Source organism: Sus scrofa, chromosome 17, assembly GCF_054392235.1.
Source record: "Sus scrofa isolate SSC_HxYL_T2T_F1_AM1 chromosome 17, Sscrofa_HxYL_maternal_Yorkshire_Landrace_v2.0, whole genome shotgun sequence".
NCBI classification, from domain to species: Eukaryota; Metazoa; Chordata; class Mammalia; order Artiodactyla; family Suidae; genus Sus; species Sus scrofa.
This window is the reverse complement of record NC_139399.1, coordinates 44413848-44438389: the sequence shown is the minus strand read 5'-3', so window position 1 is coordinate 44438389 and position 24542 is coordinate 44413848. Positions and strand designations below refer to the sequence as shown.

General features: G+C 51.0%; 2 protein-coding genes across 5 annotated transcripts; both read right to left on the bottom strand.

The window, feature by feature from the left end:
- Positions 1 to 1206: 1206 nt before the first annotated feature.
- Positions 1207 to 8244, bottom strand: BPIFA1 (BPI fold containing family A member 1). 2 transcript variants are annotated; one of them, XM_005672834.2, is made up of 9 exons: positions 8166 to 8244; positions 6478 to 6631; positions 6145 to 6304; positions 4622 to 4729; positions 3882 to 4031; positions 3321 to 3405; positions 2388 to 2451; positions 1935 to 2010; positions 1207 to 1402 (listed from the first exon to the last, which is right to left on the bottom strand). In XM_005672834.2, exons 2-8 carry the CDS (start codon positions 6617 to 6619, stop codon positions 1970 to 1972), a joined length of 750 nt encoding a protein of 249 aa, XP_005672891.1. In that variant the 5' UTR covers positions 6620 to 6631; positions 8166 to 8244; the 3' UTR covers positions 1207 to 1402; positions 1935 to 1969.
- Positions 8245 to 13067: 4823 nt separating this feature from the next.
- On the bottom strand, positions 13068 to 24339 carry BPIFA3 (BPI fold containing family A member 3). 3 transcript variants are annotated; one of them, XM_021077227.2, is made up of 8 exons: positions 24180 to 24339; positions 22907 to 23045; positions 18755 to 18905; positions 16573 to 16680; positions 15797 to 15946; positions 14583 to 14667; positions 13838 to 13901; positions 13068 to 13335 (listed from the first exon to the last, which is right to left on the bottom strand). In XM_021077227.2, exons 2-8 carry the CDS (start codon positions 23028 to 23030, stop codon positions 13301 to 13303), a joined length of 717 nt encoding a protein of 238 aa, XP_020932886.1. In that variant the 5' UTR covers positions 23031 to 23045; positions 24180 to 24339; the 3' UTR covers positions 13068 to 13300. The 3 variants fall into 3 exon arrangements, with proteins under 3 accessions (XP_020932886.1, XP_084858799.1, NP_001230184.1); XM_085002673.1 differs by lacking the exon at positions 24180 to 24339 and adding an exon at positions 23217 to 23254; NM_001243255.1 differs by lacking the exon at positions 24180 to 24339 and having other exon boundaries at positions 13206 to 13335; positions 22907 to 23215.
- Between the last annotated feature and the right edge of the window lie 203 nt (positions 24340 to 24542).

Genomic DNA, 24542 nt, shown 5'->3' with positions numbered 1-24542 from the left:
TGGAACTGGTCCTTTTGTATTTCAGGTCAAAAATCATTCAGCTCCTACAGAATTTAGCCACTCATCCTGAGCTCCAAGACCTACTTCTAGAGTGCGGAAGGTGCTTCCCCTCTGAGGGGACAAGCTTCCCCAGCCTGGGTAGCCCAGTTCTTCTTCCTTCTTGCATCTAATTTTTCATAACTCTTACCTATATTCACAACATTAACTTCCTTCCATCCCTCCTCTTCTCAGTTCCTTGAAATCAGGTTTTCTCCTTTAAAAATATGACTCTCAGCCAGGGCATTGATAATCTTTCCATAGGCAACTCCAGTGGCCCTTCTCTGTGTCTCTCTTTCCCAAGCCTTTCAGCAATGCACACTCCGGACCAGTTTGTCCTCCCTCCTACCCCTCCTCCTTGTCATCTGTGTCATCCTCTTGCCAAGAGAACAAAGAAGAGGCCAGCGCGACTGGTTGCAAGTAAGCAAAAGCGGGGTGGAAGGTGATGTGGGTCCATTAGATTTTGCTTTTTTTTTTTTTTTTTTAAGGCTACACCTGAGGCATACGAAGTTCCCAGTTCCCAGGCCAGGGGTCAAATCAAAGCGGTAGCTGCCAGCTTACGCCACAGCCACATCAACACAGGATCTGAGCTGCATCTGCAACCTACACCACAGCTCATGGCGACACTGCATCCTTGACCCACTAATCGAGGCCAGGGATCACACCCACATCCTCATGGATACTAGTTGGGGTTCATTTCTGATACACTGCAGGGGGATCGCCAGGATCCATTAGCTTTTGGATGTCTCCCTCGGGGTCTCCCAGGAACTTCCAGATGGTGTAGCCACAGCTCAAAGCATATTCTTCCTGCCAGGATCAACTCACTCCCTCATTTCTGTTATCTTCGGGATCCCCTCCTGAGACATGGACCCAAGCCCCACCTGCTTCCTCGCCCACACCCTTCCAGGTCCACCTCTTGAACAGCGCTACTCTGCCATTTTCACCTCCTATGTGGTATCCTTGTGTATCATCCCCTCTGTCACATCTAGCCCACCCCCTGCCCCCGATCCTGAGGATCCCGGAGCAGACACTCATCTAAACATCTTCCTGTCCTGCTTAAGACCGCTAAGATCTCCAATGCAAGGCCCAGACTCAATTCTACGGCTCCAACCACCCAGGCCAGGGCTCCTTCCCACCTCCAGTGACGGCGAAGAATGACAAGGCTCCTTGTGCCGAGAAAGGGCGATTTTATTGCGCAAGTAACAGGGAATGTCACACATGCCTGGTGGGGAAGCAGGGGGAGCGGTTCCTTGGAGGGCGGGCTGCTCTGGTCTCCAGACCTGGTGTCCTTGTCCGGGACATGGGCTGGCCTTCTGTGAGCCCTCGGGTGCTGGGCAGGGAGTGGATGGGGCAGCAGGAAATGGTCCTGTTGGGAGAAGACCCCACTCTAATGGAGACTCGAGGTCCCTGAGACTTGCTGGTACCAGCCGGTCACCCAGCCCGCCCTCCGGAGGGTGAGGAGGAGCCTGAGACACTGCGGCCGGGGGTCTTGTTTCAGCCACCTGGGGAGCCCAGGTCCAGGCTCAGCGGGCTCCTCGTGCATGTGTTTGAGTGAGTATGTGTCTGTGTGTCCCTGTGTGCTTGTGTGTAGCATGTTTGCCTGTGTGTGTACATGCGTGCGTGTGCCTCTGTGCATCTGTCTGAGTGACCGTGGGCATTTGTGTGTGTGTGTGTGTGTGTGTGTGTGTGTGTGTGTGTGATGGCCCTGCATGTTTCTCTTTGTAGCCACCTGTTTCTCTCTACCTCTGTCAACATTTCTGTGGGCTTTGTGCATCTCTGTGTGTGTCTATGTGCCTGTTTTCTCTCTCTTTGGAGGTCATGTCCCAAGCCCCCTGCTGGAGAATAACAGGAGAACAGCCAGCCCCCCCATATCCAGGGACCGGGGAGCCGAAACTCACCAGCTCAGGAGAGGGGAGGTCCCTTGCTGGAGGGCTTAGACTTTGATGACAAATTCCTGCCCTTGGATTAGCGCGTCTGGAAAATGGAAAAATAACCATCGTGGATGAGAGCGATGGCCTCCATGTAAAGGCATCCAGAGGCCTCCACTTCCCCTAAGGGCCTGGGGCTGGGGAACGGGACTCTGAGACGCAACCAAATCCCGGCTGGCCTTGGTGAGGGTGGGCGGGTGGGGGGTCCTCCACCAACCAGACCTGCTGTTCTCAGTGTCAGGGCAGATGCGGGGAGACGGGGTCTATGCCTCAACATGATCTGGATTATTCAAGACAAAAAAGAAACCTGATATGGGGAGAGCTGAGGCTGGACAGACCTTGCTGTCCTCCGTGTGCGGGGACAGAGCTCCTTGGGAGAAATCCCTGCCCTGCAGAGGGAAGGGGGCTGGAGAAGATACTTACCGACGATGGAATGTACCAAGGTGACGTCCAAGTGGCTGAGAACCTCATTGACCAGAGGGCACACCTGACCCAGGGGCAGAGAGGGGAGTTAGGCCAAGTGGGGGGGACCCTGGGAGCCGCAGCAACCCCAGCATGGATTCTCTGGGGAGATTTTCCATCATTTTTGTTATCTGAGAATGTCTGATTTTTTTTTTTTTTTTTTAATGGCGGCACCTGCGGCATATGGAAGTTCCTGGGTCATGGGTTGTATCAGAGCTGCGGCTGCTGGCCTACACCACAGCCACGGCAACACTGAGTCTGAACCACGTCTGTGACCCACACCACAACACATGGCAACATCGGATCCTTAACCCACAGAACGAGGCCAGGGATTGAACTTGCATCCTCAGGGACACTATGTTGGGTTCTTCACTTGATGAGCCACAATGGGAATTCATGAGCTGTCTCACTTTTGGATGCTCACGCACTCACACTAGGTAGGAGGAGAAACTGAAGACATGCGTGTGAGGTGCCCAGTCACACAGCGGGCTGCTGTCGGGCTGCTGTTCACCCTGAGATCTGACATCTGTTTCTGAATAGGGTGGGCAGCTCTGGGAGGGGCGAGTTTCTGGCTATAGGATGTACCCAGGCATTGTCTGGGTGAGTGCCTATCTGCAGCCATAGTTGGGGTGGACTGGGAGCTTCCTGGGACAGGAGCCAATCTGTTTCAGGGGTAGTGTGGACACATCCAGGGACTGGCTCAGAGCAAAAAACAATATATTTTGAAGGATGGAAAGAAGAAACATGGATGGATGAATCAATGGACAGATTGACTGATGGATGGAATTTACTTATCAAATTGAGTGGTTCAGAAAAGCTCACCCCAGGGGCTTCTTTTAGCCCGAGAAGCCCCAAGAGCCAAGGATCAGGAACCTCCACTTTTACCCCACTTACCTCGCCCTGCACCAGCCCAGGAAGGACATTATCCAAGACTCCAGTGATGCTGTCAAGAAGGTCTTGAGGGACGAGGGGGCCCAATCTGAAAGAGAAAAGCCATGGGCAGCACAGGGGCCTGGAGCTGGTATGGAGGAGCCTTCGGAGGGGCCAGTGTGCCCATCGCAGTCTCATCACTGTGTCACAGAGACAGAGCCTCGTGCATCCACATCCACGTCACACTAACAAGGGACCCACCAGAAGGAGTGACACCCTCCACAGCAGTGCACACACTGGGCGCATGTAGAATAGACACAGTTCCAACCAGAGTAGGTGTTCGATAAAACTGTGTAGAATCCGTAAATGAACCAACAGTGCTTAGTATGTAGTTGTCATGAGGATTCATTGAGATGATACATGGGAAGCACCTACTCTCCTACCCATCCATCCATCCATCTTCTCACCCTTCCATCCTCCCACTCATCACTTCTCCCATTGTTCCATCCGCCCATCCATCCATCCATCCATCCATCATCCCATTTGATTGTCTCTGGCCTGGAACAGCTGACCCTCTGGCCTCACCCATCAAGCAGGGAGATTTTCAGGCTGCCAGGGGAGTGAGTGCAGTCACCAAGGACCAGGTGGCTCTTCCCCTGTTCGTCTTTCACAGCTAAGAGTTCTACAGTGATGTTGAGCTTCACGGCCAGCTTTAGCAGACTTCCGACCACAGACCTACAGAGGAGATGGTTTACTGCATCTGGTCCCACCGCATCCCAAGGCAGAGGTGGCTTTTCTCCTTGGCAGGAATGCCAGCTTCACTTCACTCCATCTTGCCCACAGCTGTACTCATCTCATTTCCCAGTGGGGGAAACCAAGGCTCAAAGAGTTTCCCAACTGACTCAAGGTCACTCATCATAGCAGCAAATGAGCTGAAGTTGGAGGCTCAGGTCTGTTAGATAGACATCAACAACCGCCCCCCGCTCCGCCACCCCAGCCACATGTGCCCTTTTTCTTTTCTTTTTGAGGCCACACCTGCCACATATGGAAGTTCCCAAGCTAGGGGGTGAACTGGAGCTGCAACTGAGGCCCGTGCCACAGCCATGGCAACACTGTATCCGAGCTGCTGCATCTGCAACCTCTGTTGCAGCTTGTGGCAACCAGATCCTTAACTCACTGAGTGAGGCCAGTGATCTCAATGGAAGACAACATCCTGTCCTTAACCCACTGAGCTGCAGTGGGAACTCCTCCCACACCCTTTCCTTGACTCCCCATGATCATCGGGGTCTCCTTTGGAGAACCATCCCTCCCGTTCTCTGACTCACGTTTTCACATTGAGGACCAGACTCAGAGGGATGGTGACATAGAGACGATGGCCATCGGGGCTCTGCACAAGGCCGAGTTCCAGCAGCTGGGGATCAGTGATCTGCAGACTGTTCAGGGAGCAACATGGGAGGGAGAAACATGAACTCCTCTGCCCCTAAACCTAGAAACCACATTTAACCCCACCTTAGCCTTCCCGGAGGTAAAGCTTCCCGGGAGGTGCGATAGACAGGAGTGGAGTCTTGCAGCAAAAGCTACGTGGGTTTTGAATTTCACATTTGTTTTTCCCAACCTCTGCACTGGGTCAGATCCTGACACCCATGTGGCCCTCTCATCTCCCGTCCATGCGGTCTTCCAGGATGGAGTGTCTGTGTTATATTTGCCTCCCGTATGCCAGCTCAGAGCCTTGCAAAGAAAGGGATTACTCCATATTGGTTGACTTTGTGGATTGATGAGTTAGATGGATGGATGCCTGGAAGAGTAGGTGGATAGTTGGAAGGGAGGATGGACAAATGGATGTATGGATGGGTAAGTGGATGAGCCAATGATGTATAGGCAACTGGAGTAAGTCCTTCACAAATGTTTATGTGTAGGAATCACTTATCCTACTGTGTCCTTCATTGGCAGGTAAATCAACAATGTTTATCATAGAGATCGAGGAGCAGGAAGCCAGGGAGGATGGAGAGAGGATGGAAATAAACCTACTCTCTGAGCCAGCCACTGCGCCAGGTAATTTACATCTTCTCCAGTCCTCCCAGCAGCTTTTCTCTGTGGCTACCATAATCTTCATTTTATAGGTGAAGAAACCAAGCTCAGAGAGACTGAGAGCCTTGCCCCAGGTTACCCAGCAAGTACATGGTGAAGATAAAATCAAACTCAAGGCTATTTGTCTGTTTTCAAATCAAGGGCGAGCACCTGGGTGGGTAGGAATCTGGGGAATGGCTTTGATCCAGCCTATGAAGGGCTCAGATTTTGCCAGCTCCCTGACCTCAAGCTCTCCACTATTGCTCCTTGCTTAGAGAGCTCTCAGGTGGCTCCTGGATTGTTGTTACTGGATGGTTCCATGGACATAACACCATGATAGAATTGATGAGAGTGGATTACACTTTCTTGCTTACATCAAAGGCCACCCTGTTCTCAGAGCTTCACAGGTGAGGAGAAAAAACTACCTCGGTGTAGTGGAAGAGGCCTTGGCTTTGGACTTAAGTCAGTTAGAGTTAGCCCCCTCATTGTGCATCATGCTGGTGGTGTGGGCACAAGCCCCTTTCTGGGCCTTGGTTTTTCCATCTGTAAACTGGGGATTCCTAGATCGGCCTCAGAGGGTTACCGTGAGGATTAGAGGTGATGCTGGGGACTCAGGACTGGGGGCAAGGGCTGGCTCAGGAAGGCTGGTGCTCCCTGCCAGACTGTGAGAAGGGTCTTAGACTGAGTTCTGGCCTCATGTTCAGACCACCCCCCTCCCTCCTTCAGGGCCACTGCCTGGGGCTGTCGGTGGGGTCCAAAGACCTATTTTAGGGCTACTCACTCAACGATGTCGTTCAGGAGAGGGATCGTTGAGGACAGTTTCCCAAGCAGGCCTCCCAGCAGGCCACTGGGAGTGTTCCCTCCAGCCTTCAGGATGTCCAAGAGTGGAAGGTTTCCAAGAATGCCCAGCACACCCTCAGAGAGCAGGCCATTGCTGAGAGCTGCAAATGGGGATGGGGCCTCGGGGGGTTAGATCTGACAATTACGGGTCTTTATGGGTCCTCTGCCTCCACCTCCTTTTATCCCCCCTTCTCGATCATTGCATAGTTGTGTGTGTACACGCGCGCACACACACTCACACCCCCGAGGGAGGTTGTCACAGTCTCTCACTTACTACTTGTCAAGCTTCCAACAAGATCTGTGGGACTTTGGTCCAGGGCCAAGGGCAGAGCCTTGCCCAGGGGCAGGGCTTCCAGCAGCGCTGTGGTCTGGGCCAGCAGCCCACAGAAGACAATGAGGCCTGCAACTTGAGACATCTCTCTTGATGTCTGTGGACAGAAGGACGGGTCCTAGTGGCACAGACACCAGAGAGGAATCCATCCACCGCCCTCCCTGCCCTGGTGCACGGGGAGCGGGGCGGGGGGGGGGGGGGTCTAGCAATAGCCTAGGCCCCTCAGCATCAAATCTCCGCCAGGCATCAGGTTGAGCATTCCACGCTCCGTGACTTATTTCATCTTTACCCTAAGATGTGGGTGCTCACCACCTGCATTGCACAGGGAAGGAAAGAAGGGCCTGGTAATTTAGGTAACATCCCCAAGGTCATCACAAGTACACAAGGAGATAGGATTTGAAGCCAGATCTCTCTGACCCAGAGGCTTCTGTTTAAGGCACCATCTGATTTACTCTCCCACTGCGCTTGCTCACGATGGCTTGAATCAGACAAAGCAAATTACAAGGCTTAAACATGCTAGCGGCCGAGGAATAGGACTATGATGCTACCATCCTTATTAAATCCTTCGGTCTTTATGTAGCCTGGGATGGTTTGTGGAAACCCTTGCAAGTCACAGGAATACAAAAGGTGGCATGGCTGTAACTATCATCTCATCCAGAGCAGTGTTGGGAAATCCTGGGATCATCCAAGGTCTTCCTTGCACAAGGAGAACCAGAGGACCAGAGAGGGGTAGTGACTTTCCCAAGGTCACACAGCAAATTGATGGCAGATCTGTGATTGGAGGTAGGTCTCCCACCCACCCCACCCCCACAAACATACACATGTGTTTTCCAGGTCTTTCTCTTCTCCTTCAAGATGAGCTGGACGAACTCCTGGGGCAACCCCTGACATTTGCCTGCCTTCTGCACCCTCCCAGATACCACCAACCCTCTCAAGGGCCTATTTGGCAGCCAGCAAAGGTGTCCAAATCTGGAGCTAATTCCTACATTTTGGACAATGAGGCCCAAAGTGCTCAAGTTGCTTTGGGTGAAATTCCATCGCCTGGCCGATCTGGCCAAAGTGCCATCATTGCCGTAGCTTACTGGAATCAAAAGGGCTTTTGGGTCTAAAGAGCCCGTCATGGCCTCCCTAGGGAGGTCAACTTGGCTTGGGGCCTCTGGATCTCTTTTGGGCAACAGATCTTTTACAAATCCAATGGAAGCTAAGGACTTTTGAAAGGTCCCAGAAAAATGCACCAAAATGTACAAAACTGGGGGGATTTTAGGTTTGTTTGGAGCTCCATGGCAACCTTAAGTTAAAACTCCATAGAGATTTAGATTGAGGGCACAGGGAGTGCGCCCATGAGAGAACCCTAAGTAACATGGAATTTCAGCAGTGTGGCTGCGGCCACGTGCTCCCCGCCACCATCAAACAGCCCGTTGCCAAACATCTCCACATCAACGTTACCGTTCTCTCAGGGATGCAGAGTGAAGGTCCATCCCCACACCCCCCCAAATGGCCAGTCCCAGTTCTCTTGAAAGACCCCCAAAGGGTGATCTTAAGTGCAGTCACCCAGGGCTGCCCCACAGTGAGGAGGCTGGCACCTCTGCCACCCACGGCAGCAGGCAGGGGGCCGAATGGGCAGATCTCACCTGACTTCCCAGAGGTTTTGGTGGCTGTCCTGGTCTCCTCTTCCTGGCTTGCTTCTCCTGGGAAGGCCGTCTCTTTTATAGTGTGGGAATCAGGAAACGGGCGATTGAATGATGGGTTACTAGGTAATTCAGAATTCTGCAATCTGGTGGTGCCTTTCAGGGCTCTCCAAAGTAAATAATTGCCAATCACATTAGTAGGTGGGACAGTTAAGCCATTTGATGGACAAGTCAAACAGAGGAAAACTTGAGATGGGAATGTTACTCAAGACTTCATGGTTCCATGACGTCATGGTGGCTGGGGCTGGGGACTCATGCTCCAGGGTGCCTGGGGGATCACATTTGGAACATGGGGAGAAGCTGCCAGCGGAGCCCAGGAGGGGAGCTCGGTCTCATATCCAGGCCCTTTTCCATTCCTGGACCAGTTTTTTTTTTTCTTTTTTCTTTTTTGGTTGCCTGGAAGCCTATGGAGTCCCCAGACTAGGGATCAGATCTGAGCCATAGTTGTGACCTAAGCTGCAGCTGCAGCAATGCAGGATTTGATCCTTCACCCACTATGCCGGGCAGGGGATCGGACCTCCCAAGACACCACCGATCCTGCTGCGCCACAGCGAGAACCCCCTTGGCCCAGTTATTTTTCTTCAATTAGAAGAGTCTTGCTCCCAAAATGTCAAGAAAGAGTCAAACTACCTCTGATTTCCCTACATTGGGGCGCCCCTCAATTCCAGGGCAAGGATCTCCAGTCACATGCCAGTCACGTGCTGGGGGCTAGACAGTCTCACAGAACCCTGGAGAGAGCAACCTCTTGCTGAGCTCTAGCTGAATGCCAGGCATGGCCTTGTTTTTCACATCCAGCCCCTCACGTATCCCCACCACCCCATTCGGGGTGAGAACAGGTGCCATGATTTTACAAGGGGGAAACTGAGGCTTGGAGTGGGAGGTGGCACGTCCAGAGTCGCATAGTGGGCATGGGGCTCAGGCAGTCACACTCCAGTCCTGGAGTTCCTGCCATGGCACAACAGGATCGGGGGCATCTCTGCAGTGCCAGGACCCAGGTTCGGTCCCTGGTACAGAGGGTTAAAGGATCTGGCATTGCTAAGGTTGTGGCTCAGTACTCCATATGCCACGGGGCAGCCAGAAAATCCAAAACAATCACACTCTGGTCCTTTCGCTCAATCCTTGGGCTGAGATGAGGGCCCTTTATCACATCCTGACAGTTTCGCGTCCTCATGTCTGTGACTATCACGTGTACATGCCTCCCATTGGCCACCCATTCTGCCTCCCATTCTGGAGGCTGAGATGCTGTGCCATTTCAAATGGCAAACGACTGAAATGGCAGCTGCCCTGTCCCTGTTTCGTCCTCATGGATGCCAGTCAGATTCGTTAACCACTGGGCCACGCCGGGAACTCCAAGAGATACATTTTAAAAGGGCTGAATTAACTTTGTCTAGGGACTCTGCCTGCAAGGTGTGTTCTCCAGAATTGGGGAGTGTGATGCGGGTTCTGCTCCCTGGGGGTCAGAACTCTGTCGTGGTTGGGTGCGGAAGTCACAAGCACAGGTGGGCAGGGCCTAGAGCAAGCTTCTGAGTATTTGGAGCTGAATATTTCCTTAAACTACCTCCCACCCCGGACCCAGGATCATAATAGAGATCCATTGTGCTGCAAGCTCTTCCAGGAGAAAACACGAGGAGTCCACAGCCCTGTGAACCTTAAAATGAAAACAGAGTGCGAGAAACCCAAGGAGGCTCCTTGAGAAAGCAGCCCCCTGAAGGGGTCGGGAGGAAGGCAGACAAAAGCAGCCTTCACGCGGGCTCAGGCAACCGTGCCGGAGGATGGGGCCCCATCTGGCCGTGTTTGCTCTCTGAATCACAAGCAGGAAAAACCCCATAAAGTCAAGGCTGTCAAGGGAAATGATTTGTGTGAACATGGGCGTGTAGTGTTGCAAATCCCCGGTGAAGCATTTTGGATCATGGCATCTGAGTTGAAAGATGGAGACACGAGGATATCTTGCCCTGTTCTCTTCTCTGAGCTGTTGACACTTCCTTGTTTGAGCTTGTCGGTCTAGCCGAAGGCATATTTCATCATTTTGCCCTCACTGCCGGGCTGTGTGTGTAGTGGGGGTGATGTTAGGAGGGAGGGGAGGCTGAGGTGGGGGGTATCACAGAGGTCACGACTTTGAGCTCTGGAGTCTGGTTGACCAAGTGCCGTTGGCTTGGTCATTTCCTGGCAGTGTGACCTTGGGCAAGAGTCTTGCCCTCTCTGAGCCTCAGTGTCCTCTTGCATAAATAAGATAGTAGTTTTGGACTTTATGGGGTTGCTAGAAGGATCTGATGAGAGGCTGAATGTAAGCTACTTGCACCAAGCTTGGCACATGCTGAGTGCTTAAATGCGTGTGCTATTATTATTTGTAGGTGTTGTGTGCATGTGCGTATTTCCCCTTGATTTCTTTCTTTTTTTTTTTGTCTTTTTGCTATTTCTTGGGCCCCTCCCGCGGCATATGGAGGTTCTCAGGCTAGGGGTTGAATCGGAGCTGTAGCCGCTGGCCTACACCAGAGCCACAGCAACGCAGGATCCGAGCCGCGTCTGCAACCTACACCACAGCTCACGGCAACGCCGGATCGTTCACCCACTGAGCAAGGGCAGGGACCAAACCCGCAACCTCATGGTTCCTAGTCGGATTCGTTAACCACTGAGCCACGACGGGAACTCCTCCCCTTGATTTCTCAGTGTGCTTTCCCTTCCCCTGGGAGGAGGAGAGCAGGAATCAATGTTTCAGAATTAAACAGACGTTCATCAAATAATAATGGCCTAAATGACCTTTAATAAGCATTTCCAATGGACCGAGCACACGCTAAACATATTGCAAATGTTTTTTTCCATGCACGCCTAGCAAACATCCCGCACGGTAAATACTCTTTATTTTATTTATTTATTTATTTTTTACTTTCCCACTGTACAGCAAGGGGATCAAGTTATCCTTACATGTATACAGTACAATTACATTTTTTTCCCCACCCTTTGTTCTGTTGCAACATGAGTATCTAGACAAAGTTCTCAATGCTATTCAGCAGGATCTCCTTGTACATCTATTCTAAGCTGTGTCTGATAAGCCCAAGCTCCCGATCCCTCCCACTCCCTCCCCCTCCCATCAGGCAGCCACAAGTCTTTTCTCCAAGTCCATGACTTTCTTTTCTGAGGAGGTGTTCATTTGTGCTGGATATTAGATTCCAGTTATAAGTGATATCATATGGTATTTGTCTTTGTCTTTCTGGCTCTTTATTTTTGAAAAAATGTGATTTGTTGAAGTATAACAAACTGCACAAGTGAACGGCTCAATGAATTTGCACAAACTGAACACCGTCCCCATACCCAGCGCCCAGATCAAGAAACAGAATGTTGCCAGCTCTCTGGAAGCCCCTGGTGCCCCTTCTGGTCACTAAGCCTCTCCCCTGGGGGTAGCCACTCTCTTGACCTCTAAAGGCGTGCCTTAGGTGTGCTGGTTTTGAGCTTCCTAGAAATGGGAGATGTGTGTTTGGGGGCCTGGTTTATCGGGTGTGTGAGGTCCAGCCAGGCGGTTGCGTGTAGGTGCGGGTCATTGTCACTATTGCGTGGCATAGTGACAAGATATCCGTCTGCTCTGTTTACCCATTCTTTGGATGGGAGTTGTCACCTCGGGATTATCATGACCACGGCTGCCACGAGCAATCTGGGACACGCCTCCTGGTGCCCACGTGCATGTATTTCTATGGCGCACGTGCCTGGGAAAGGGATTTAGGGTCAGAGGGAGGTATATGTGGCCCCTAAGAGAGGCTGCCACCCAGTTCGTGGAGTGCTGGTACGACTCACTGCCCACCAGCAGTGTGATGGTGCATCTTGTTCCACATCCTGTAGGATTTCTCATCTCATTTTGCAGGGGAGGAAGCCCGGAGGGAAAGCGCCTTTTCCTCAACACGCTAGTGAGTCATGAGACCAGGATTCGACCATCATTTAATCAGGGGTATTTGCTGAGCTCAGGCGCCCCGATGCACACGTCCAGACCCACATGGAACTTCTCTATGGGCTGAAACAGAGCTGAACTCAGAACTCTTTGGTGCTGATGTTTATACCTGGCCACTGGGTCGCTATTTTTCTTCACTCCCTGGGAGCCCAGCAAAGTGCCTGACACCCTGACACATACTAGATGCTCAATAAATACAGGCCAAATGCATGAGGGAATGGGAAATTTTCTCTCTCTCTCTCTCTCTCTCTCTAAGGCTGCATCTGTGGGATATGGAGGTTCCCAGGCTAGGGGTGGAATTGGAGCTACAGCTGCCGGTCTATACCGTAGCCACGGTCACCGCAATGAGGGATCCGAGCTGCATCTGTGACCTACACCACAGCTCATGGCAACACTGGATCCTTAACACACGGATCGAGGCCAGGGATCAAACCCACGTCCTCATGAATACTAGTCGGGTTCTTAACCCGCTGAGCCACAGCAGGAACTCTGGAAAGGGGAAATCTCAACAGGGCCTGTCCTGCATGGATGGGCTGCTGGCAGCAAATTACAGGAAAATAGTGTTTTCGCTGGCACTTCTAGGCTGATGAGCAAACCTGGGTAGATCAGATCTCAGATAGACCTTCCTCAGGTCTAACTTCTGTTTGTTTGTTTTTTGGTCTGTTTATGGCTACACCTGTGGCATATGGAAGTTCCCAGGCTAGGGGTCGAATTGGAGCTGCAGCTGCCGGCCTATGCCACAGCCACAGCCATAGCAATGCCAGTGCTGAGCTATATCTGCAACCTATGCCACAGCTTGTGACAATGCTGGATCCTTAACCCACTGAGCAAGGCCAGGGATTGAACCTGCATCCTCATGTATACTAGTTGGGTTCTTAACATGCTGAGCCACAATAGGAACTCCCAGGTCTAACTTTTGGAGCCCAAACCTCAGGGCCCAGGCAGGGATCTCTGTGCCCTTCAGAGCCAGAATTTATTATGGAAGAGGAGAGAATGCCCACAGGGCCTGTGGTAAAAGTCTTCAGGGCACTGGAAGCTCCACTCTGAGGGAGACTTAAGGCCCCAAAATGTGGAATCTCCTTCTGATCACTGGTGGGCAGCTGAAGACATTCAAGTCTGGCTCGAGAAATGTTGGTTGGACTCAGAGGTGGTTGAGTTTGTGAGCAGTAGCCTGTTCTGTAAGGAGAAGAGGCAGAATCAGTCACTAGGGTGTCTGCCCTCTGACCCCCAGGTCCACACTGAAGGGGTCTCTCATCCATCCGTGCTGACCAAGGCCTGTGGCCAGGAACATTTGAGTTAAATCTCTTCAAATATCTATTCACTTACTGTGTCTTCCGTTCACCGTGAGCTCTGTGAGGGTGGGGACTCTATCGGTTTATCTGTACCTGGTTGGGAGGGGGCGCTCAGATGGGGAGCAGTGCTCCCAGGAGGATTGAGTGGAGATCTTGGGAGCATCTCTGGTAATCTGGAGGTTTGGGTGACTAGGCAGGGCATGGCCTGCTTGGTTGGCGTGTCCTCTGCTGTCATCAGGGGACAGTGATGGACACTATCATATGTCACCTCTGCGTGTCCTCAGAGCACACGCAGACAACCCTTAGCAGGCCTCAGCGGGGGCACCTCTTCCAGCCATTTGCCCATCCTGAGCCCTCCCCCTGGATGGACTCGGGCGCTCACTTACCCATGAGGCTTTTCAACAGTTTCACATCCAGCTGCCTGAGGATTTCGTCCATCAGAGGACATACCTGGGCCACCAACACAGAGAAAAGGGTCAGACCAGGGACTGGGAAAAGCAACTGGAAGCCATGGGATTTCCACAAGTAATCCACACGGCAAGAGCAGCTCCCTTGCACTGAGTGCCAACTACCACGCCATGTCCCCTTGAATCCTTGTGACATCTCTGTGAAATAGGGGTTGTGATGGTTCCCATGCTACAGGTGGGGAAACTGAGGCTCAGAGAGGCTAAGTCACTTGCCCAAAGACACACAGCCAATAGTTGGCAAAACTGAAATTTTTTTTTTTTTTTTTTTTTTTTTTTTTTTTTTTGCTTTTTAGGGCCATACCCACAGCATATGGAGGTTCCTAGGCTCAGGGTCGAATCGGAGCTGTAGCTGCCAGCCTATATCACAGCCACAGCAACACGGGATCCAAGCCCCATCTGCAACCTACACTACAGCTCACAGCAATGCTGGATCCCCCACCCACTGAGTGAGGCCACGGACAGAACCTGTGTCCTCATGGATACCAGTCAGATTTGTTTCCGCTGTGCCACAATGGGAAGTCCTGAATTTTTTTCAAACTGAAAATTTTAATTGAGATTTCCCAGGTTCTAAAGCCTAATTCTTTGCTGAAATGCCAATATATATAAATGTCCCACCCCTCAGACTCAAGGATGCCCAAGGTGAAAATATTTTTCTCAAACTTACCTGACTTTCTATCAGATGTGGGATAACTTTTGCCAGCTTCTCTCTGAGGTTGCGGAGAAAATGTTTCATCTTTGGTGAGATATCTCTAGAAAGAGTAGATGGGCCAAATGGAAATACAGGCAGTCCCAGTGCCAGGTGCTGTGTGGGGCAAACACTTCCGCAGCCATTTAATCCCCATGCAGCCCCACACAAGAGGTGTCCTTGAAAGCACTAGTCAAAGGGGCAGATCAGAGAGGTGATGTGTGCCTTGCCCGGGGTCACACAGCTGGGAAGTGCTGATTAGACTAGAACCAGGTCAGTAGCCACAGTCCATAGTCTTTCCCCTGCTCTGTCCTCTTCATGGGTGTCTGGTATGACCCAGGCATTCAGTGAATATCTGATGAATAAATGAATGGACAGCCATGGAGGACCTAGTTGCTTTCAACGTTCTGGAATTACGGAGAGAAATCAGACACAGATCTTGCCCTTGAAGGACTCACACTTGGTCAGCCAGTTTACAGATCTTCATTTAGATCTGTTTCTTCTATCTTGTTCACTACCATAGTATCAAGCTTGCCATGCCTAGCACATAGTAGGTTCTCAATAAACATCTGTTGAATGAATGAGTGATGAGGAGGAGCTTTAAAAAAGTAGGGAACGGCATCCAGCCACAAGGATCAGCATGTGCCAAGTCAAGGTGGTATGAAAATGTATGGCATACTGATGGAGGGGGTCCTTCGGAGAGACCTGAGGGCAAAGGGCTGCAGAGTAGGGCAGGGGGCAGGACGAGTAGGGCCTTGAGTGACATCCAGGAGTTTACTAGAGAGCCATTGGAGGGTTTGGAGCAGGAACCAGGGGACACAACCAGATTTTTGGGTGAGAAAGTGATTTCCGCTGCAGGGGGAGAAGAGCACGAAGGAGGTGAGGTGTGAGTCAGGGAAAGCAGGAGGAGGCTCCGGCCATGGTCCAGGATGTGGACTACGAGCCAGGGCAGTGGCGGTGGTGATGGGGAGAAAGGGAACGGGTGAGGGTTGCCAGGAAGTCATAGATGGGAACTGGTGAAGATGGGCTGGGGGCAAGTGAGGAGGAGGACACGTCTGGCTTCTGAGAGGGTGGCAGGGCCATCTCAGTGATGGGGACATAGGAGGAGGAGCAGATCCTGGGGAAAGGGTGAGATCTGGCTAGCGCCAGCGAGGAAGGGGCCTGGCCCTGGGAAGGGGCGGCTGGGACCTTACTCAGTGAGGACTGTCGTGCGGACGCTGCTGGGCTCCACACGGCAGTTGCCCATCGCCAGATCCCTCCGGCCAAACTGGTCTTTCTCCAGCCAGAACTCCACAGCGAGGTTCATGCGCACGTGGGTCTTTACGATCTGCTTATTGAAGGGCCTGGGGACGGGGTGGGGGGAGGGCAGGAGACAGATAAAAGGGGAGGAGGAGGAGAAGCAGCCACAGTCCAGCCCCAGCCGGGCTGCAGTGAGTGATTAAGGAGGAAAATGTGATTAGCCAGAGTGGCTACTGGAAATCCTTGAAATAGACCATAACCCCTTAATCCTGACTGTGATCCCAGATCAGGTGGCCTTTGGAAATTCAAAAATTGAGAGTTAATCTTATTCTAAAAATCTTTACCTTTTAGCGGAGGTCTCCCTTTCCTTGGGGGCAGCTGCTGTTAAAGGGTAGTTTAAACAGGAGGAGGCAGGGGTGATGAGATTATTACAGTATTCCTCTTTGAAAAAAATTCAGGTGTGGGGAACTCACATAGATTTAAATGAGCAAATGACCTGTCTCCACTGACCAGTGATTGCCATCCACCTTTCAGATGAAGAAACTGAGGCTCAGAGATGTGAAGTGACTGGCCCAAGGTCACACAGTGAGTGATTTAAAGCCAGGTTGGAGCAGAAAGATCTGGGTTCCCCATATTGCCAAATCACAACACCCCCCCCTCCACCCCGCAACTCCCAGGTTCCCAGGGGAGAGGAACAGCGCCCCTCAGAGCCCACTTCTGTGTGACTCACAGTCTCAAGTCAACGTCAAATTCGAGTGAGATGTTCGCCAAGAACCACTCCTTGTGGAAAGACATCCGGATCCCGCCACAGTCCAGCTGAATGTTGGTGATGTTGGCGCTACACAGGGAAAGATGAAGGTCTGGCAAGGGTGAAGGCTCTCAGGCTTGAAGGCCTTGGGCGGACAGACGAGGCTGGCCCGTCTATTATAAAGGGCCGGGCAGTTGGATCTGGCGTCCGATCCTGTTACAGATGCTCTGAGGGCAAGAGCCCCTGCAGGAGCCCCGGGCTCCAAGCTGTCCCCGAGTGCCCCACACAGCCCCATAGCCAGCTGCAGACACAGACCCTGCGACTGTTCTCAGAGCCAGCCCCCCCTCCCACCCTCTGCCCGGGGGTCCAGCCCCAACCCCCGGAATGGCCTTCCACCTCTCCCCACACCTCACCTCCACATTCAACCCTTTAGCAAATCATGTTGGCTCTGCTCCCCAGATATATCCTGAATGGTGCCACGTCCCATCACCTCTGTCCCTTTCATCTGGTCCAGGTCACATTTACTTTTTGCTTGGAGATGCTCTGGTTTCTCTCCGGGCTCCTGGCCATGATCTTGGCCTCGCCACAGTCTAGTCTCCATGTGGCGGCCACAGGGGCCTCCACACACTCCTCTGTCCCTCAACGCTCCCCCTGGTTTCTCTCTGCTCTTGCAATAATATCCGAAGCTACATCACAGCCCCTACGACCTACAGAGTCTAGCCTTACCTGCCTCTGCAGCCCCACCTCCTACCACCTCCCGTTGCCCAGCCAGCCTCACAGGACGTCCTCTCTTCCTCAAACACATCAACCTCTTTCCTGCCTCAGGGCCTTTGCACCCGCTGTGCCCCATGTCCTCCTGTCACTTACCTCCTTCTCGCCATTCAAATTTCCGCTTAAGGGTTAGAAAGGTCCTCCTAATCAGTCGTCTCCCTCTCACCCTTTACCTGGCTAAACTAGTCTTCGGATTATATCCCCCATCTGAAATTATTTACTTTCATGACCTATCTCACTAACGAGGGTGTGGGATTTAAAGGGCAGGAGGCCATAGGTCTGTGCATAGCTGTGTTCCCAGTACCCAGCCCAAGTGCTGGTATGCAGTAGGTGCTCAATGAATAATTAACCATTGTTAAAGGAACACATGAAGGAAGGTGGTTGTGGCTGCTCACATCCAGGGAAACCCTGCTGGTGAGTCCTGGCGCTTACTAATGGAGAGAACGAGGGATTGAAATCAGAGAGAAGGTAGGTCAAAGGCCCAGCCGGCTGGAATACAGTTGAGCAGTTTTGAGATGGGGCAGCTGAGCAGGTCTGCACTGGTCGAGAGGAAGGAGGGAAAATGGAGGTGGAGGACAGGCCCAGTTCTGCGAAGTTAATTATACCCATGGCTCTGCTTCCACTATGTGCCACAGAGAGGAGGAGGTATGTTTTTCTTTTTCTTTTTTTCTTTTTTTTTTTTTTACCCCACTTTTTAAGGCTGCACCCAAGGCATATGGACGTTCCCAGGCCAGGGTCGAATTGGAGCTGCAGCTGCTGGCCTATGTCACAGCCACAGAAACAGCAGGATCTGAGCCGCATCTTCGACCTACACCACAGCTCATGGCAACACCAGATCCTTGACCCATTCAGTGAGGCCAGGAATTGAACCTGCATCCTCATGGATGCTAGTCAGGGTTGTAACCCGCTGAGCCACAATGGAAACTCCTGAAAGAGGGGGTATTATGCCCATTTCGGTGAAGAGGACTCAGGGCTAAAGCTCAGGGAGCTCAAATACTTGCCCAGAGTCACACAGCTTTCAAACAAGAGACCGGGGTTCCAAAGTCTGACTCTAGTCCTGGGTGGCTTCCTTTGGCATCCCAGACATTATGCTTTGCAGGCTGTGCTCTGCGTGCCCATGTTACAGATGAGACCAGAGGGGCCTGGCAATTTCCCCAAAGTTTGTGGCAAAGCCAGGATTTAAATGCAGAAACTTTTACTACAAACCTTCCCCTCCCCCCATGACCCCTGGTACCCTGTCCCCACTCATCCTTGTATCAGGCCTCACAGCTCCTCCTTCCAGGCTTCCTTCCTTCCCTCTTCCCAGGCCTGGCACCTCCATGTCCTCAGCTCTGCCCCCTGACCTAGAGCTTTATAAGGAGCCCAGGGCTAAGGATGGGGTTCAGGATCTCACCTGCCTGCCTGATGCTGCTGAAGGCTCATGCTGCTGATTAGCCAGCCCACCATCCCCGGGGCCATCTTTCCGGAGGCATTCAGACTGTCCAGAAGGCGGATGTTCTGGATTCGGCCCTCTGTGTTGTGCTTCATGAGGCCCTGGGCAATAACTGGAAACGGACACGGGGCCAGTGACATTGCATGATGTCCTGGCAAAGGTGGGGAGTTGGGAGCCAGGAGGCCCAGACTGTAGGCTGGTGCACCCACTTCTTGCTGAGTGATTGGGGCATATCACCCCCACCTCCTTTGCTCCCAACATTCTTCATCTGTGACCTTATGCTTTGCGGGGTTGATGTGCCCCACCTGCAGAGGGTCTGGCAGTCAACAGCTGCTCAAGTGAGACACTATGTTTGAAAGTTCACCCAGAGCTGTATCTCTGAATCTGGAACACAGAGCCTAACATAGAGGATGTAGATCACAATAAATGTGGGTGGAAGAGAAAAATAGGTGGGCAAATGAGGGGAGAATAAATGTAAATTCTCCCACACTGTGCTCAGAAAAAACTGCAGGGCTGGGTGGAACTACCAGAGGAGAAGAATGAATTCCAGAAAGGAGGGGCATTTTAAAAGCTATAGATGCATGCAGGTTCTGGGTCTCTTTGCCCTAGACCCCTGCTGCCTGGGCTAGGGGCTCAGCTCGGACAGCCTCAGGATGCATTTATCTCACTGACTCGACCCTCCCATGATGAGGCCCCACGCTGAGGACTATGGGTAGCAGCAGAGCCACAGAAGCCATTGTGACACCGCGTCCCCTTCCTCCAGGATCAGCTCCCAGACCCTCTTTCAGAAAGCACCCCAGGTTTCTGCTGCCTACAGACAAGGAAGTGTCTGGAGTCTTAGGTCTGGGTTCAAATCCTAGCTCTGTCATCTCCCCGAGTTGTGATTTCCTCATCTGTATAATAGGGGCAGTAAAATACCCATTTCACAGAATGCTTATGAGGAATATTGAGACATTCATCCAAAGAGTATTTTGAGCATCTACTGAGTATCAGGCTTGGTGCTGAGCACTCACACAAGCCAGTTTTCTATTTAGTAAGAGAACATTCATTAATGAATTAGTTTCAAGGATGGAATAAACTATAGGTATGTCTGGAATTCTTAGCAGTTCTTGGTCAACTATGATAGTAGCTCTTAGGATTTTTTTTTTCTTTTCTTTTTAGGGCTGAAACTGTGGTGTATGGAAGTTCCCAGGCTAGGGGTCCAATCGGAACTGCAGCTGCCAGCCTACACCACAGCCACAGAAACACTGTACAGATGAGGCTATCTGAGCCCATAGCCACACAGGAATGTATTTAATAACCTAAATGAAATGGATACATTTATGGCAAACCACGAGATGTCAAGTTGTGACGAGGGGAAAGGGGAAACACTGACAGCATGAAGCCATTAAGAAATAGAAATAGGTGATCTCATTGAACTAAACGGTTTTATGGAAGATTTTTACCAAACTTTATGAAAAAGTTACAGTGAAAGAAATTAGAAAAAGAAGAAGATGCAAAATTCATTTTGTGAGGCTAGTACAACTTGTCTGAAGGATGGTACAAGGAAAGTAAGTTACACATCAATTTTATGTATAAAAAGTTTGCTAAAAGCCTAAACAAATTACCAGTTAACAAATCTAATAGCTAATAGGACATTATAAAAAATCACAGAGTTCCTGTCGTGGGTCAGTGGAAATGAATCTGACTAGTATCCATGAGGATGCAGGTTCAATCCTGGCCTCGCTCAGTGGGTTAAGGATCTGGCATTGTCGTGAGCTATGGTGTAGGTCACAGACATGGCTTGGATCCTGTGTTGCTGTGGCTGCTGTGTAGGCCAGAGGCCACAGCTCCAATTTGACCCCTGGCCTGGGAAACTCAATATACCACAGGTGTGGCCCTAAAAAGACCAAAAAAAAAAAAAAAGAAGAAAGAAAGAATAAATTAACATTTCCTCAAATCAAAGAGGATTAAAAAAAGTAGGAAAGCAAATAGAAAAATGGGCAAAAGACTGAGCACAGGGATTTCAAAGACATCAAAATGGCTAACAAGGAGGGCCCGTTGTGGCTCAGCAGTAACGAACCGGAGTAGGAACCCTGAGAACTGCCATATGCCGCAAGTGAGGCCCTGAAAAGACAAAACAAAACACACACAAACAAAAAGGCCAATAAAATTAAGATGAGATGCTCAAACTTCCCACTAATCAGATAGTCAAGTTAAACAATTAGCTATCACTTAGACACATATCAAGATAGGCAGACAAACAGAGAGATGGTCTATGTACTGAATGGCTCTCCCCCGACCTCCACCAAGTTAATATAGTGAAGCCTTAATCTCCAAAGTGACTGCATTTGGAGATGGGGCCTCAAAGGAGGAGTTAGGTTTAAATTAGGTCATAAGTTCTGGGGCCCTTATCCGATGGAACTGGCATCCTTGTAAGAAGAGGAAGGGACGCCAGCATGCACTCACTCTCTGCACACACACAGGAAAGGTCGTGTGAGACACAGTGAGAAGGTGGCCATCTGCAAGCCAGGAAGAGAGGCTTCAGTAGAAACCAACCCTGTGGGCAACTTGACCTTGAACTTTCAGGCTCCAGAACTGTGAGAAAATTAGTATCTATTGGAGTTCCCACTGTGGTGCAGTGGCTTAAGAATCCAACTGCAGTGTCTCGGATTGCTGTGGAGGCACGCGTTCGATCCCTGGCATGGCGCAGTGGGTTAAAAGGATCCTGCGTTGCCGTGGTTGTGGTATAGTTTGCAGCTGTGGCTGGGATTCAATCCTTGGCCCTGGGGAACTTTCAGATACCATGGGTGCAGCCATAAGATTTTTTAAAAAAGGAGTTACCGTCGTGGCAGTGTGGTTAATGAATCTGACTAGGAACCATGAGGTTGCGGGTTTGATACCTGGCCTTGCTCAGTGGGTTAAGGATCCGGAGTTGCTGTGGCTCTGGCGTAGGCCGGCGGCTACAGCTCCGATTTGACCCCTAGCCTGGGAACCACTGTATGCCACAGGAACGGCCCTAGAAAAAAAAAGTCATTTCATCAAGCCGTCTGGTCTGTGGTATTCTGCTGTGGCAGCTGGAGGAGACTGATAACAGGTGGATTCTCCCCAGTGTTGGGAATATGGGGACGCAGGGATGCTCATTTGTTACTGGCACAGCCATCCTAGAAAGCAATCTGTCCGTCTTCGGTTAAATTAAGTTTGCACCTGCCCTAGGCACAAGCCACCTCCTTCAGAATTTCCCAGAGAAATTCTCTCCCAGGTCATAAGAGGGGCACACGCGAGAAAGTTCACCTCATTGTAGTTTATAAGACCAGGAAGCGAAAGACAGATGTTCATCCCTAGGGAAAGGGCCAAGTGGTGGTGCAATGGAAGGATTTCATGGACTTTTCTGTACCAGTCTGAAGCAATAGATGTCAATAGCGTAGTATCCAGTGAAAACACAATGAAATCTATGTGGTAATACTGTTTAGAAAAATCAAAACACTCTATGGTTTACAAGGATATGGGTATATATATTTTTTTTTTATTTTTTATTTTTATTTTTTTTATTTTTATTTTTTTTTGCTTTTTAGGGCTGTACCTGTGGCACATGGAGGTTCCTGGGCTAGGGGTCGAATCGGAGCTACAGCTGCCAGCCTACGCCACAGCCGCAACAATGCCGGATCCAAGCCACATCTGTGACCTACACCATAGCTCATGGCAATGCCTGATCCTAACCCACTGAGCGAGGTCAGGAATTGAACCCGCAACCTCCTGGTTACTAGTCGGATTCATTTCCGCTGCATTACAATGGGAACTTCTGATACAGGCATATTTAAACACATATATTAAACACTCCGCAGTTTCTTCCAAGGAAGAGGGGAGCAGGAGTGAGAATAAGAGGTACAAGGGAAAATAACCTAAAATAAAACACAAGAAGGACCTTGCCCTGGTTCTTGATAAAGATGATATGCTATGAATAGGCATATGACCAACTCAAACTCAATATCCTGTACTTCAGGTCTAAGGGAAAAAAAGGAAGAAAAGAGGGCAAATGACTGATCTTAGGTCTTCTAGCAAGTCAGTGGGGGGTCAAGGTACAGCTTTCCCCACCCTCCCTGTGACAGTGAGTGGAGCAGGGGCTTAGCTTACGTCTCGCCAGAGCTGACTTGCCGTCTGTGTAGGCCTTGGCCGGGCCAAGCCCGTGCTGCTTGTGCAGTGCCGAGGGCAAGGCCAGCAAGCTGAGGAGGACCAGGAGCCTCCAGAGTGAATGCATCTTGGGTTCTGGGACCTGTGGATATCAAGAAAGGTCAGATGGTACCCAGGCGGAAGACTGCAATGGTGGCCAGCTGGATGGATGGACTCATGGTTTTCTCTAGGGAGATGACACTAGATTTGGCCCCCAGCATTCTGTGTGGAAGTGTTGTGATGGGCTCTGGCAACTGCCACGGGGCTTGCTCACATGATGAGGGCAGCAGGTGGAACCCTGGAGGAGGCCAGGGATCCAGAGGGAGGTCTCGTTGCTTAGAGACACCCAGCAGAGCCCACTGTTAGGTCATCCAGTGGGAGTCCTCTCCCAGAGCCTGCCCAGGCTGGATGTTGGTGACTCTTCAGCGAATCAATGAGTGAATGAGTGGGTGAGGATGGCTAATCTCTGGCTTTCCAATTGGACCAGGACTTTCCTAAGGGCAGGATCACTTGCAATGCCTACCTCAATGCTTGCTTGCTAGAAATTAAGTGCTGGTGTTTATTTGTTGACTGAATATGTGAAATAGTGAGGATGGCTGGCCTCTGAATCTCCCACTAAATTATAGGTTTCGGGAGGGCAGGGTGTGAATTTAATTCATTTTCATGGGTCCAGTGCCTCCCGTGTTTACCACTTGGTAGAGACTAATGATGTTTATTAAATGATACAAGTGAAAGAGTGACTAATTGGTTAGAGAGATGGATGGATAGTTTGTGGATAAGACTTACAGGAAGGGGAAAGAGAGGCTTGAAGGCAAAGCAGTAGGTTTGTCTTGCTGCTCTGTGTTTGCCCCTGAGAAGAATTCAGTTCAAATGCCCCTGTCCTCACCATCTCAAGAAAAAGCATCCCCATCCATCCGGTTGCTCCAGCCTCAGTCCTTGGGGTCCCCTTTGACTTCCCTTTCCTCACCTCCCATGAACCCACCTGTCAGGAAATCCCATCAAGCCTTATAGAATCTGACCACCTCCAACAACTCCACCACAGAGGCCACCATCATGGCCTGAGTTATGGCAAGGGTGTCCTACTTAGGGTCCTTGCTTTCTTCTCTGGCCCACCTGCAGTCTCTTTTGCATACAGCAACCTGAGTAATCATTTTAAGACAGAAGTCAGACCATGGCACCCCTCTGCTCAGAACCTTTCAAAATTTCCCACTGCACACAGAACAAAAGCCAAACAAACCCTGTGCGATGCCTCCCAGGTCCTGCAGGGTCTCTGGTGTCTTCTCTGACCTCATCTGCTACCACTCTGTCCCTGCTCTGCTCTCCTCCAGCTGCACAGGCCTTGCGGGTCTGGGCCCCACAATTCTGCTGCTGTGAGCTCTGAGACAAAGGCACTTTCTATTTCCACTTCCTGTGCTCTCCCCCCAGCTGCAAAGGGCATGCAGGGTCCTGAGAAAATTTCCCCACAGTCCCTGGGCTGTCCTTGGACACTTCAGTTCTGGTTTCATAAATCAAAGGTATTAGTTCAGGGTGATGGCTTTCCTGCAGCGAGGTCCTCGCTTACCGTCAAGCTCCCCTTGGGGGTGTTTGTAGAATATCAATT